This window comes from Hemiscyllium ocellatum, chromosome 6 (assembly GCF_020745735.1).
Source record: "Hemiscyllium ocellatum isolate sHemOce1 chromosome 6, sHemOce1.pat.X.cur, whole genome shotgun sequence".
NCBI lineage: Eukaryota > Metazoa > Chordata > Chondrichthyes > Orectolobiformes > Hemiscylliidae > Hemiscyllium > Hemiscyllium ocellatum.
In genome coordinates, this window is record NC_083406.1 from 95,616,837 (window position 1) to 95,633,081 (window position 16,245).

Here is a 16,245-nt window from a genome sequence, read left to right on the forward strand (position 1 = left end):
TTGACTGAGCTCGGTCTTTTTTTATTGGAGAAAAGGAGGAGGAGAAGGGACCTAATTGAGATATACAAGATAATGAGAGGCATAGATAGAGTCGATAGCCAGAGACTATTTCCCAGGGCAGAAATGGCTAACACGAGGGGTTATAGTTTTAAACTGGTTGGAGGAAAGTATAGAGGGGATGTCAGAGGCGGGTTCTTTACACAGAGAGTTGTGAGAGCATGGAATGCGTTGCCAGCAGCAGTTGTGGAAGACTGCTGGACATGCATATGGTCACAGAAATTTGAAGGTGCATACATGAGGATCAATGGTCAGCACAACATCGTGGGCTGAAGGGCCTGTTCTGTGCTGTACTGTTCTATGTTCTATGTACTTACTGTTATATCTTTGATCTCCCATAGCCTATTGGAAATGATTCCCTTACTATTTTCATTTTTCTTTTCAATATTTTGTAGGATTCCCCTTCATTAAGTAGCAGGCAGATAACTCACCCCAATGACCATCATCTCACTATTGCTGTCCATTGCTTTCAAACTTCCTCAAACCTGAATCAGAAGATGCTGACTTCTTTTTTCTCAAGACAAGGATGCATGAAGAAACATGAAAAGTTAGCACGCTGGTACAGCAGGATGTTACAAATGAAATTACAAGTTGATATTTATTGGAACAGGCTGGAGTACAAAAGTAATACAGTCTTGCTACAATTGTATCATGCCTTAATAACACCACCTCTGGACTCCTGTTCAGTTTGGGTCTCCACATCTAAGAAAGGAAATATTTGATTTTGAGACAATGAGACGATGAGATGTTAAGCACATTGGGCCTACACTGTCTGAAACATGGAAGGATGAGCAGTCACCTCATTGAAACTGGTTAAGGTTCTGAGCGACAACAAGTGTGGTGCTGGAAAAGCACAGCCAGTCAAGCAGCATCCAAGGAGCAGGAAAGATGAGGTTTCAAGCAGAAGCTCTTCATCAGGAATGTGGGGGTTGCCCAAGGGAACTGAGAAAAAAATGGAAATGGAGGGGGGTCTGGTGGGAAGGTAGCTAAGAATGCAATAGGTGGATGAAGGTGAGGCGTGATGATGATAGGTCGGAATGGAGGGAGGTGCGGATAAGTGGGGCAGAAGATGGACAAGTAGGACAGTTCACCCTCCAACTTGGCACGGACTTCTTGAACTGTCATAGAACATAGAACAATACAGCACAGAACAGGCCCTTCAGCCCTCGATATTGCGCCTGCCTGTGAACTATTCTCAGCTCATCCCCCTACACTATCCCATCATCATCCATGTGCTTATCTAAGGATTGTTAAAATCTCCCTAATGTGGTTGAGTTGACTACATTAGCAGGTAGGACATTCCACGCCCTTACCTTCATCCACTATTATGTGAAGACCCTGTCTCTAACATCTGTCTTAAATCGCTCACTCCTCAATTTGTAGTTATGCCCCCTCGTACAAGTTGATGTCATTATCCTAGGAAAAAGACTTTCACTGTCTACCCTGTCTAATCCTCTGATCACCTTGTATGTCTCTATCAAATCCCCCCTTAGCCTACTTCTTTCCAATGAGAACAGATCCAAGTCTTTCAGCCTTTCCTCATAAGACCTTCCCCCCCAGACCAGGCAACATCCTGGTAAATCTCCTCTGCACCATTTCCAAAGCTTCCACATCCTTCCAGAAATATGGGGACCAGAATTGTACACTATATTCCAAGTGTGGCCGCACTACAGTTGCAGCATGACATTGTGGCTCTGGAACTCAATCCCTCTCCGAATGAAACCTAACACACCATATGCCTTCTTAACAGCACTATCCACCTGGGAGGCAACTTTCAGGAATCTATGTACATGGACTCCAAGATCCCTCTGCACATCCACGCTACCAAGAATCTTTCCATTGACCCAGTACTCTGCCTTCCTGTTATTCTTCCCAAAGTGAATCACCTCACATTTAGCTGCATTGAACTCCATTTGCCACCAATTCTGCAGTTTATCTCCATCGCCTCATCTGAACCATCTTGCCTTATTCTTCTGCTTAACAAGAGATGCAATTTCTGTAGTAAACCATGGTTCCCTTACTTTATCACTTCCTCCCTGCCTGACAGGGACATACCTATCAAGGACACGTAATATCTGTTCCTGAAACCAGCTCCATATTTCCATTGTCTGCATCCCCTGCATTTTGCTACCCCATTCTATGCATCCTAATTCTTGCCTAATCGCATTATAATTGCCCTTACCCCATCGATTACTCTTGACCTGTGGCATGTACCTATCCCTTTCCATTGCTAAACTAAACATAACTGATTTATGGTCACTTTGTCCAAAGTGCTCACCTACAACTAAATCAAACACCTAACCTGGTTCATTACCAAGCACCAGATCCAGTGTGGCCTCCCCTCTTGTCGGCCCTTCTACATGTCAGGAAACCCTCCTGTACACATTGGTCAAAAACTGATCCATCCGACGTACTAGTTATAACATTTCCAGTCAATGTTCGGGAATGTTAAAGTCCCCCATAATGACAACCCTGTCCCTTTCACTCCTCTCCAGAATAATGTTGCTAATCCTGTCTTTCACCTCCCTGGAACTTTGCGGAGGCCTATAAAAACTCCAAGCAGTGTGAACTCTCCTCTCCTGTTTCTAATCTCAGCCCACACTACCTCAGTAGACGAGTCCTTGTCAAAAGTTCTCTCAGCCACCGTTATATTATCCTTGACTAACCAGGCCACGTCTCCCCGTCTTTGACCGCCTTGCCTGTTCTTAATGAAAGATCTAAACCCTGGAACCTGCAACATTCATTCTTCACCCTACTCTATCCATGTCTCTGAAATGGCCACAACATCGAAGTCCCAGGTACCTATCCATGCTGCAAGCTCACCTACCTTATTTCGGATACTTCTGGCGTTGAAGTAGACACACTTCAAACCAGTTTGCTGTCTGCCAGCACATTGCTGTGACCCTGAAATCCTGTCCCTGTCCTTCCTACTCTCATCCTCCTGCGCACTGCAACTATACCTCAGATTGCCATCCCCCTGCTGAGCTAGTTTAAACTCACCCAAATAGCACCAGCAAATTTCCCCCCCAGGATATTAGTACCTGTCTGGTTCAAGTGAAGACCAAGTCCCATCTTCCCCAAAATGAGCCCAACCTGTCCTACCTGACCATCTTCCTTCCCACATATTCAGTTCACCCTCCAATCCGACCTATCACCATCGTCCCTCACCTTCATCCACCTATCGCATTCCTAGCTACCTTCGCCCAGCCCCACCCCACTCTCCTTTATTTCTCAGACCCCTTGGGCTATGCTCCCTCCAATGCATTCCTGATGTAAGGCTTATCCTCAAAACGTCGATTCTCCTGCTCCTTGGATGCTGCCTGACAAGTTGTGTTTTTCCAGCACCAAATACTTTGACTCTGATCTCTAGTATCTGTAGTCCTCACTTTCTCCTAAGGTTCTGAGGGGCTTACCAGAAGCTGAGAGGTTGATCCCTGACAGAGAGTTGAGAACTAAGGGGCATGATCTCAGGAGAAGATAATTTAATACTGAGATTCAGGGAAATTCCTTCACTTAGAGGGTTGTGAATCTTTGGAATTTTCTATCTGAGGGACTATGGATATGTAGCCATTGAGTACTCAAGGCTGACACAGAGTTTTCAACATGCAGGAGGTGGATTTTGGGTGAGAAAGTGGAGCTGAGATTAATGATCAGCCAGCATCCTGTTAGATATAGTTTCTATCTCTTGTATGTTTGAACTAACAAGTAACCAGATGCTGTTTTTGATTGCTTCTTAGAAATGGCCAGGATTATTTGGTGGATGTGCCTGATCATTGATTTCGGCATGCTTTGGGTGTGCCACTCGGCAGTGATTAAAGGTTGGTGCCAGCATGGCCCTCAAGTTGAACGGTATAAGTACAATCGGTCTCGGGAAGAAGAAAGAGTGAAAGAGATCACAGAACGTCTGAGTCGACGGTGGACCTGTCACTGGGAGATAGCCAGTCCTGGTTACATGGAAGGAGTGTTATATAGGAACCGAACTATTGGCGCTCGTGTGGAGGAAGGGAAGGGTGTTCAGATAAAATGCACCTGTAACGGGAATGGAACAGCAGTGGGAATCCAGTGGCGATGGTTCCAAGATCAGTTTGGTATGTTTGCCCCGCTGGTTGGGGATGTCGGGGTGCCATACAAAGGAAAGATATTCCAACAAACTGATGGAAAGAACCGTCTGATAATAATACAAACATTAAACTGGCCCCAGTTCTGGAACAGGCACAGTGGTAACATCCGTTGTGAACCAGATGATGACAGTGCCTATGGCAGCTCCCATGTGAGGTTAGAGGCCATCAAGAAACCTGCTAAAACTGCTGCCAGAAGTCAGGATCCTCCTTGTCCCACATTCCTACCTAATCCACAAACTAATGGGTTAGAAGTGATAGAATCAGGAGAATTTTTATATAACGATGTCCGCTTTGAAATTGTTCCCGTTGTTTTTAATTTAAGCTCTCTGCCCCTGCCAGATGGATTGTGCCATAGTAACTATCTCCATTTGTTTCACCTCATGTTGAAGGAATTGGTATGGGATTCACAGGCAAGGAATCAAAGAACAGATTGGAGAAGCCCTGACCCAGACATGGGTGAAGGGCTAAAGGCACCACGCAAACGTAGAGACCTGGCTGAATGGGTAGGGATAGGAGCGACTGCAAGTATGGCTGGCCTGAATCGTATAGATGTTGAATCAATGTGGGAACACGATGAAGTCATACGTAGGCAATTAAAGGGGCTTCTGACTAAATTAAATGACCAAGGTGGGGACTTAATCCATGAACAGAGCAAAACATTGTTATCCACCCAAGAAATTGTGACAGCCATGCAGTCCATTGTCAACAAGATCAATGAAATCATTGAGGATAACAACGAGGAGTACGCACAGCAGAATATTTCCAAAGCAGTCACCTGCAGTATGTATGGGAACTTTGTGCTAACCTTACTGCAAAAGGGATTATCAGACCTTGAATCTAATCGTATTCCCGCCTTTGTTAAGAATCACCACTTGGCCAAATGGTTAGGGTCCAATAAGACAGAAGAAGAATATAAGCAGATAAGGCGGCACGGTTTGGCATTTTTTGCCCCTCGAGCTCACGCTCAGGGTGCTGACAGTCAGGTCCCGGTATTATTGGCAGTCCCAATCGTCTTGAACTCCACAGCCCCTCCTGCACAATTGTATAAGGTAGAATCCATGGGAATCATTGAACATTCCAATGGCAAACCTATCTTCAAGGAATTTAGGGACTATCCTCGATGGCTGATCAACAAAAAGGGCACATGGCTAGCCCCAGACTTACAGTGCTGTCGACAAGTTGGAAACGAGTGGGTGTGTAGGTGTGACGTCTACCAGCATACCAGCCCCGCCTGTGGCTTCACACTGGACGAACACTCGCCAAACTGCACAGTTGCTGTAAGCCAGTGGAGCCCTGGGCAGGCAAGAACTGCCTATGTGGGTAGGGGAAGGTACTGTGTTACAACCAGTGCCTCACATCTGCATCATGGGGAAACCTTATGCCCAATTAACATGCCAATGTTCTGTCTTTACCCAGTTGAACCAGTCAAGGTCGGAGGCAAAGTGTTATTACCGGTTCACCTACACAATGTTACAGAAATACAGTTGGAGCTGCCTCTTCAGGAGGAAACTCTAAAGTCTGTGGTCCATTTTGGCCACCCAATTCCCCCTCTGTCCATTAGCCTGAAGTCGATCCTTCAACGTACAGCTACCTCACAAGAACATTTGGTTCACATGCAACAGGATAACAAAGATATTGAGAAAGGAATCAAAACTTTAGGAGACCACAAATGGTGGGATGTGGTATATAACGTAGGACAGTCTGTTTGGGCTCGTATGGCCTCCTACGCTTTCTTAATCATTCAATTTGTATTGACCATTACAGTCATCGTTACTTTGATACATTTTCGCAGCGTGTGTCGCCGGCTGGAGAGCCAGCTACATGACCGGCAGCCTCTGCCTATTTATCGCAGCCTTTTGAAAGGTTCTGCATCATATCTCTAATTCCCATGAAATTCACACAATACACAAAATTGTCGATAAATAAATTGGTGCTTTGTAATTTGTAGGTTTGCAAATTGAAGGCGAAACAGCTGGGATGAACATGATTGGAAAGGAAAAGTAAAAAAATTGACAGAGTTTACAAGCTAAGCTGCTTGAGAGAAGACTAGAATTTGCTTTGTGTCACCTTACCCATCCAGTACAATTAACCCTTGGGGTCGCTGTCCAATTTGGATGTGCTTGTACCAGCCAATAGTTGGATTAATAGGAAAGTAAGAACAACTGGATAGTTCGGTGATGTGAGACAATTAGCCAGGAGGAGACAAATATTCCAGCTTGCGTACAAACTAGCTGCAAAGTTATGTTAAGCACCCTAAATGGTCCACAACATCACCTTTATAATGTCAGAAATCAAACAGATTTGGGGCGGCACAGTAGCTCAATTGGGGGGGCAGTGGTTAGCACTGCTGCCTCACAGCGCAAGGGACCCGGGTTCGATTCCAGCCTCAGGCAACTGTCTGTGTGGAGTTTGCACTTTTCCTCTTGTCTGCGTGGGTTTCTTACATGTGCTCTGGTTTCCTCCCACAATCCAGAGGTGTGCAGGATAGGTGAATTGGCCATGCTAAATTTCCCATATTGTTAGGTGCATTAGTCAGAGGGAAATGGGTCCGGGTGGGTTACTCTTTGGAGGGTCGTTATGGACTTGTTGGGCTGAAGGGCCTGTTTCCACACTGTAGGGAATCTAATCTAGGTGCATCAACAGATAAACCATCAACATAACCAGTTTTGAGAGAAGGAACCTCACTTCAATTTAAATTCTGGGTAAAATGAATGATTTATATCAAGAATCAAGGTCCTTTAAAGATACTGGGAAGATCTCCTGGGCATGTGAGAGATGGTTGTGAAGCAACCAATGTATAACTCGAGATTCTAAGAAAATGCAACACCTACAACAGCCAAGCTTGATTACCTTAAGACTGTTGGGAACCCAGGTTACATAACTATTACGTAACCATAACGATTATTGTGTTACTGATATCTGAGTAATTAACTTCTATTTGGACATTACACTCAAATTTGAACCATGCGGAAAATTCAATTGGGAGACTAACAAACAGACTTCATTGATTCTTTCAGTACATTCAGGTTCATATTAAAACCATTAAGTTTTTCATTATAATTTGCAGCAATTGATAGACAGATCCAGTCTTAGCTTTCCCACATTCTGTTCCATTCAGATGTATAATTTCCTTTTGACACAGCTAACCAATTCATCTTGCAGTCTGCTGAACTCCAGGTTGCTTTATTATTTTCCATCTGTTGGCAGTGCATGTCATGTAACTTTCAAACTGATTATGGGTACAAAGGTTTATAGCATCTTCCCCTGTCATTTTCTAAGCAAATTGCATGCCAGTCCAAGAGCAGTTGATTCACCAGAGCACGTTATGGTTAGTAAACATTATAAACATAAACATCTGTGGAGCACCTCTAGGAATTTCTTCCTTTCCTAACTCTTCATCTATTCCAGTTGGTGCATCTGCCATCACTGTTGAGTGGCACTCCAAAGATTGGCAGCAACTTGGATTTAACCATGGTCAATGGGATTTTCAGAGATCACCAAGATAAATGGGCTTGAGAAATTATTTTGTTCACAATTCTGTCTGATGTGGGGTCAGATTGAGCAGGGGAATCCTGGCAATCACAACTGCTGAAAAAGTTTCTAAGGGACACATAGAGCCTTGATCTTGGCAGCCCAGATTAATTGGAACTGAATATATTCGGGCTATGACACAGTACAGCTTGAAGACAGACATGTGCTGATAACCATGACATTTTTTTTCAACAACTTATCATCTCTCATGTGGCACCTTCATGCTCGGATGCTTCCCATTTTATAATTTTGCCAATTTTTCTCTCTGTTTCAAGCGAACGATATATTTTTGCATTCAAATCTTAAACAGATAATTTCAATAAAAACAATATTAACAATTTCAAACTTTCAAAAATATTGCTAATAGTTAAAGAACTTACTGAAGATGGGCAATCTGATTTCTTTATATGTGTATCCCGGAATGTACTAGCCAAGGAAAAACATAAAACAAAACATATTTTATGTCATTGTGTTATATATTACCTGACTTAATCTTCTTCAATAAAAGAAATTTGTACATCTACATCCCCCCGAAATAGGTTGCAGTAAAAAGATTAAAATAATGTCACGGGCAGCAGCTATTGAAAGAAATTAATGTTTACCTGTAAAGAACTCATAAAATGCTAATCTGTATTTATGAACACTGCACAGTGAGATGGTATAATTCTCATATTTTTTATTGTTTTACAACACACCTTCAACAATATCTATGTTTACTTCAAAGAAAAATAATTTAGTAAAAACTAGGTGAACAAATGTAAAGTCCCATTCTGAACAGCAGTAGAACTTCTTAACGTTGATAGAAATTCTTGAAGAAGTAAAAAGGATGATTCATGTGCTTGATGTAGGATTTTGGCAAGACCATTAGCAAATGTTCCACATGGCAGACTGACCAGTACATCAAATGCACATGGCCTCCAGGAGAAAGTTACATGTTGGAGCCAAATTTGACTCAGGGCCAGGAATGAATGCGTCGTGGTCAACTGGACTGTTGTAAATGTGATTGGATCACTGTTTCTGGAGAGGTTCTATGGGGATCAGCGCTAAGTTACTTTTTGCTTGGGGTACATATTGATGGTTTAGACTTCAATTGAAGGGGCATGATTGAGAAGTACTCAGGGGATATGAGGCTTAGACATGTGCTTGGTTGTAAGACAGAAACTGCAGACTGTAAGAGATGTCAACGGATTGGTGAGGTGGGAAGGAACCTGGTGATTGGAATACAATCCAAAAAACAAAGTGAGACAGGAACAAATAAGAGAAAGGAACATAAAATAAATGAGAGGATTCTGAGGAAATGTGTAGGTGAACACAGGAGTGCATGTTGAGAGACCCTGAAGGTGTCAGGACAGGTAGATAAGATGGAGAAAGTGAGGACTGCAAGTGCTGGAGATCAGCTTCGAAGCGTGTGGTGCTGGAAAAGCTAAGCAGGTCAGGCAACATCTGAAGAGCAGCAGAATCGACGTTTTGAGCATAAGTTCTTCATCAAAAATGAGGCTTGTGGCCCAAAGGGGCTGAGAGACAAATGAGAGAGGAGTGGGGCTGGGGAGAAGGTAGCTGGGAATGTGATAGGTAGATGAAGGTGGGGGTGAAAGTGATAGGTCGGACAGGAGGATGGAGGGGATAGGTGGGAAGGAAGTTGGAGAGGTACGACAGTTCAAGAGAGCAATGCCCAGTTGTAAGGTTGGATCTAGGATAAGGTGGGGGAGGAGAGGAAATGAGTTAACTGGTGAAGTCCACATTGATCCCACAAAAAGTCCAAAACCTGTGTTCACACCTCCCACCTCACCTCCGTCCAAGGCCACAATGGAACTTTTCACATTTGACAGAGTTACCTATACTACCAAACACGTCATCTACTGTTTCCGTTGCTCCTGATGTGGTGTCCTCTACGTTGGGGAGACAGAGCACCAACTTGCAGAATGTTTCAGAGAATATCTCTGGGAAACATGCACTAAAAGCTCATAGGAGGACCAATTATACCACAGAAACTCCGTCGCATCTGTTCCCAGGAGGACCAATTCCAATGTAGAAATTATTCCTAATTCCTCAGCCTTCGCTGCATCTGCTCCTAGGTGGATTAATTCTATCGCAGAATATCCAAGATGGCTTCCTTCTTCAAAGACAGCAATTTCTACTTGCATGTGGTTGATGATGCACTCCAGTGTATCTCCTCCACTTTGAGCACCTCCGTCCTTGAATCCCACCCCACCAATCGCAACAAGGACAGAACCTCCCTGGTCCTCACCTTCCACCCCACCAACCTTTGGATACATCACATCATCCTCTGCCATTTTCACCACCTACAAACAGACCCCACCACCAGGATCTCTCCACTATCTGTGTTCCAGAGAGACCATTCCCTCTGTGGCTCCCTTGTTAGGTCCATGCATCCAACAACCCACCTTCCACTCCCAGCAGCTTCTCCTGCCACTATAAGAAGTGCAAAATCTGCACCCACACGTCCACCCTAACCTCTGTCCAAGGCCCCAAAGGTTCCTTCCACATCCAAAAGAGATTCACCTGTACTTCCAAGCACATCATCTGCTGTGTCTGTTGCTCTCAGTGTGGTCTCCTCTACGCTGGGGAGACAGGACACCAACTCGCAGAACATTTCAGAGAACATCTCTGGGACACATGCCTTAACAACCCCACCACCATGTTGCCGAACACTCAACTCCCCCTACCACTCCGCCAAGGACATGCAAGTCCTAGGCCTCCTCTATGGCCAAACCCCAAACACCCAATACCTGAAGGAAGGATGCCTCATCTTATGCCTTGGGACCCTCCAACCACATGGAATCAATGTCAATTTCACCAGTTTCTTCATTTCCCCTCCCCCAACCTTATCCCAGATCCAACCTTCCAACTTTGCGTTGCCTTCTTAAACTGTCCTGCCTGTCTATCATCCTTTCCCTCTATCCGCTCTTCCGTCCTCTCCAACCTATTACCATTACCCCCACCTTCATCTACCTATTGCATTCCCAGCTACCTTCCTCCCAGCCACACCCCCTCCCATTTATCAGCCCCCTTGGGCCACAAGACTCTTTCCTGATGAAGGGCTTATGTTCAGAACGTCGATTCTGCTGCTTCTCAGATGCTGCCTGACCGACTGAACTTTTCCAATATCACACTCTTCAAGGTAGATAAGATGGTCAAGAATGTATCTAATTTCCTTTATTAGTTGAGAGCTAGGGTCAGAAAGGTTATATGAGGACAATGCAACATGCTAGACAGAAAATGGCAAGCGTCCTACATGTGGTTCTTGTTGCCTCATTCCAGGAAGGAAGTAATCATATCTGACTGAATACAAAGGAGATTCACAATGATGTTGCCAGCAATGGTGAATTTTCATTATGAGCGAAGATTGGATCAGTAGAATTTGTTTTCTTTGATATAGAGGAGTCTAAAGAGGCTATTTTAAAAAAAGTCATTCATGGAATATAAGCCATTTTGACTCTGTGACAGTGAAGGAACAATGATATAATTCCATGTCAAGATGGTAAGTGGCTCGGAGGGAACTTGTAGGTAGTGGTGATACCATGAATCTGCTGCCCTTATCCTTAATGTTGGTAGAAGTCATTAGGAGGGTGGTGTCAGAGGATCCTTGGGGAGTTTCTGCAGTGCACACTGATACACACTGCTGCTACTGTGTATCAATGAATGTGGTGGATTGGGATAAATTAATCAGGCTGCTTTGTCTTGGATGATGTTGACAGAGCAGTAGGAGCTGCACTCATCCAGTTAAAATGGGATAGTTCATTACATGCCTCACTTGGACCTATAGACTTTGGGGAATCAGGAGCCATGGAACACCTCTGTCCTGGCCTTCTAGCCAGTGGCATTTTGACTGGTTCATCTTAGTGAATACTGTATAATAGCCACTTTCAGGCCCCAACCTGCCATCACTGTTTTTCATTTAGTGGTATATTGCTGATTTGCTTCTCAGGCGTATGTAAGAAAACCTTGGTGTTTCTGGATTTCTGGGGTGTCCTTTGTAGTCAGGCTTGATTGAGGGACCTGGGAGCTGGAAAAAGGGCAACCTGCTACCTCTGCTCTGGCTACCTTTTCTCATCTCCTCAGCAACCCTCATCTAGGGATCACTCAACTGTGTTCCTCTCCATGTTGATCCTAGGCCTCAGATCAGTGCAATGTCTGCAACAGCAGCAACCTTTCCCTTGAACAATGAAGATGTGCTGGCTTCTGATTGGCCTCTAAGTGGAAGGAATATCTGTCCCCAGGATCATATGATTCCTGGGAAGGCCAGCTGCTGCCCATTTTAAGTCCCTGTTGATAGTAATGATATAGCAGGCCTTCCCAAAGAGGTGAGACAGAGCTCCCCCTGACTGTCCAGCCCATGAGTGATCCCCATCAACTCCATTATGTGATGCCCATTTTCTGGATCATTCATAAGGTAAAGATGAACATTGTCCAATTATGCCTCAAGGCTCATTGCTTAAGAAAAAAGGCATCTGTTGTTTTTTTCTCCTCTGACATGAAACCATTTGCTTCACATAAAATTATAACTAGCTTATTGAGAAATCTTTCCAGTTTCCTTCCTAACTAGTCTTTTCACTTCTTAAGAGGCCAAATGTTCCCTTTCTGAAGTTTACCATTGCTATGTGGTGTTCCCAATGAATTCTTTAGATTTTTGGCTCTTTATAGGTGTAGTTGTAACTTTCCACACACTGTTCAAATATTTTTGTTTACTCTCCAGTTAATATATACCGACTACATCATCCCTGTTATCACCTTCTTTTATCCGAACATCCCGTGTCTCAAAACATTATGTTGTCTTTGCGATCATTTTTAATATCTAGTTATGCTCCTTATATTCCCATTACGTTGCATTTTTCTAAGCAGTGTAATGGAGCTAGCTCTGTTTACAAAGGAGCCCGTAATCAGGTATCCAAATCATCTATTGCCTCAAGGGTCAAGTCCCAATCTAACCTGTATAACAGTATCTTATGTCATAAATGTAACTCCATGTCCATTTCAGGGCAGAATTTGTTACAGCCTGATATGTGCTATGGAAGATGGAACAAAAGAGGCCGTGAAAAAATAATGTCGGTTCATTTTTGTCAGCTCTCATTCTTTCAAGGTCCACTAAAATATCCTGATTCCCCATCACACTGGGACATGCACCCTCTGTGATCTTAACCTCTTCCCCCAACCCAACTCTGAAGTCTCAATCCTGCAAACTCTACTAAAATATCTGTTTGACCCCTCATAAGTTGTCTGTCAAATTTAGTTGAGGCCAGTACATTAAAATCCCAGAAAACGCTTTGGCAGCTGACAGCCATCAACCGTTTGTTGGTCACTCAAATTCAGATGTCTTCATTCCAAAAGCTTCAAGGGTTTATGCATTATATCCTTCTAGACTCCCTCATGTCCATCTCTTTTGGCCTTCAAACCAAATTTTAGACTTTGCCCATTGTAAAAAGTTTTACTCTAAGATCTTGGCACTCCCTCAACCTGCTGTGCAATTGTCACAACCTATGCAGTTGTTGAAATATTTTTCCATGCCTGCTTTCACTGAGCCTCTCCTCCCACATGCTTTAGGAGTGGTCTCTCTCTTGTACCTGTTTTGGGAAGTATTCTCAGTTATGTGATTGTGTAATTTCAAGGTCAAAGTGCTAAATAAATCATAGAAACTTTTAAAAGTCATGAAGACGAGGCACGGTTAGTGGGAAAATGCAAGCCGATGGCCTGGATTTGCAGGTGAAAAAGATGTAATGGTGAAATTCATAGATAGTACAAGTTCTGGTGTAAGTACAAGCACAGCAGAACATGTGGTTAAGAGAGTTCACACTTTTCCTTGGGGTGAGCTTTTGAAGTCCCCAGAATGCAGTCAAGGAGAGATCACTAAATGGATGAGAACTTAATGTTTTATGCAATTAAAATTTGCACAAAGATCCTCGGAAAAATAATTACTTATTAAAATGAGGAGTAACTGGGTTTTTAAATGTCATACCAAGCTCATAATTATCACTGAACATTCTTAAATGCCCTGAAAGTCTTATTTTATATTAACAGAAAGTTTAAATTTCACCATTATGTGAAATTATTATTATTTTTATTTAAAAAACATGATATTTCACCACCTACTTTAAACACATAAGTATTTCCCTAACTATCTTCCGCTCTTTTTAAAACTATATTGAAAAATGAAGAATAATCAGTGTTTTTAACTTGTTTGTTTGCTGTCTGTAAGAATATTTCAAACATGATTGACTATGTAACCTGCTGGATGTCTGGAAATTCCTTTGACTTCATGCAATTGGGAATAGGGGGACATGTACCCATATTTATTGTTAAGCCTGTATTGATTGTTATTTCCATGGTCAGCTGCATATATTGTTGTTTTGCTGTTTCTGTGAAATCCAGTTGATTGGGTAATGTTACACGATGCTATTATCCTGAAAATTGCAGAAATATATTTCATAATACAAGCATGGAAGATCATAAACATAAATTATTGTATTTAAGTATCTCGTGCAAGGAGAATTCTCTGTCAACATAAAGTTATTATTGGCATACAGTCACTATCTTGACCAAAGGAATGTAAGACACTTGTGACTTAGTTGCTCACAATGTAACTGGCCACTGTTTCTGTAACGCTACTGCTTGCATCTAAATGTTAAATATATCTCATTTATTTAAGCTATATCTATTATTACTAACTCAAAGTATTATGCAATGCTTGGCTCAATTATTTTCAATGGTCCAATTTTAAATTAACTTACCTTAAACTCAATGTACTTGATCATTTTTGTAAGAATTCTGTACAGATAATCAGTTCCTACAGGAAGATCTGTCGAAACAAATTCAAAATTTAAAGTCATGACCTTAAATTATGAATGTTAAATGTTCATAAATTTTCAATCACAATAATTTAATAACAGCTACATGAATAATTAAGACAAAAATGACAACCATACTTGGTTGAGAAAACATATTGGTGAATTATGTTACAGAATCACTTGGAAACAGATTTTTCGGTCCAATGAGTCCACGCCAACCATGTTCCCAAATGAAACTGGTCCCACCTGTCCGCATTTGGCCCAGATCCCTCCAAACCTTTCCTATACATGTTCTTATTCAAATGTCTTAAATGTTGTAACTGTACCTGCATCTACCACTTCCTCTGGAAATACATTCCACACACAAACCCACCCTGTGTGTAAAAAAAGCTGCTCCTCATGTCCTTTTCAAATTTTCTTCTCTCATCTTAAAAAGAAAACCCAATTTTGAACTCCTCAACCTTAGGGAAAAGTCCTTTTTTTACACCTTATCAATGCACCTCATGATTTTATAAAATTCTATAAGGTCATTCCTCAAACACTTTGCTCCAGTGAAAAACTCCCAACCTATTCAGCCTTTTATATATCTCAAACCCTCCATTCCCATCAACATCCTGGTAAATCTTTCCTGAATCCTCTCCAATTTAATAATACCTTTCAATAGCAGGGTGACCAGAATTGCACACAGTACTTCAAAAGAGGCCTCACAAACATCCTCAAATGATAATGTCCAGACAATAAATCTTGAGTTTACATTTTGTCTGATTGGAGAAAAATCTAAAAAAAACACAAGCTTATCAAAATTACAATGACCAATTTTGTTTGTTCTGGCCCATACAAAAATATTATGTCTTTGTTTGTTCGATTTGTGGGACTGTAGTAATTTGGTGTGACAGTCAAGATCTACAATTAGCCTTTGCACCCTTTGACTGAATCAGGGAAACTATTAGGCACCTTCCCATTCCCTGATTGATTTTCACGGTCCTATACTCAAATTGTAATTGTTGAGATGAAATGAAATTGTGGTTCCCCTCTGTTTGGTTAGAATCCCAATATTCACTGTTCAGCATCAAAATTCAAAGATGGACCCTTGCTTTTTATTAAACAATTATGGATTAATCCACATCAATTCAGAACAGTGGTGAATGTGGTGTGAACCATAAGGTTATGTCATCTCATACAAAATAGGCCAATCGTTTATACAAAGTACTCCAGTGCACGATAATTCTCCTTTTTTATAGAACGAGAACAGGAAAGAAATATTTTAATTCATGCACTTGTGTAATATGATTTCTGAAAAATGTCTGCATGGAAATATCTCAACTGCTTCATGTATATTTGTGGGGAGTAGTATCTAATGGCCCATGGGCAGTGCAGCACGTGCCATCATCAATCCTATTCCCTCCAGTCATCATCATGGCTCACCCAACTGAGCATGGTGTCCCAAACACCAGCAGATTGCTGGGAGGGTTTCCACTGTATCTTCTTCAGTCAGGTATAATCGCAGCTATGAGCACCATTTCCAGTGACATTGCTAAGATTTTCGACCTGCTCGCATTCCAATTATTCAATAGTTCCTGGGGGTCTTTCACATTGGCAATTAGCTAGTTGCCTGGATCCTGTAAAAATGAAGCCCTGGGTCTGATGGATGTCTAAGCTGGACTTTCCCCTGCCTTCTGCCTGATAACTGGAGGACTTGCTGCGAGGCTAAATTTCCAATTTTTGAGAAACTT

At 42.3% G+C, this 16,245-nt stretch overlaps 1 protein-coding gene across 10 annotated transcripts in view; it reads right to left on the bottom strand.

Moving 5' to 3' along the window:
• Positions 1–16,245, bottom strand: part of LOC132816498 (periostin-like) — a 95,513-nt gene that overhangs the window by 16,264 nt on the left and 63,004 nt on the right. For all 10 annotated transcript variants that reach the window (XM_060826170.1, XM_060826169.1, XM_060826168.1 and 7 more), the window contains exons 16-17: positions 14,456–14,523; positions 8,090–8,135 (exon numbers count right to left, since the gene is read on the bottom strand). In XM_060826170.1, coding sequence (XP_060682153.1) covers positions 8,090–8,135; positions 14,456–14,523 — 114 coding nt within the window. The remainder of the gene's footprint in view (positions 1–8,089; positions 8,136–14,455; positions 14,524–16,245) is intronic.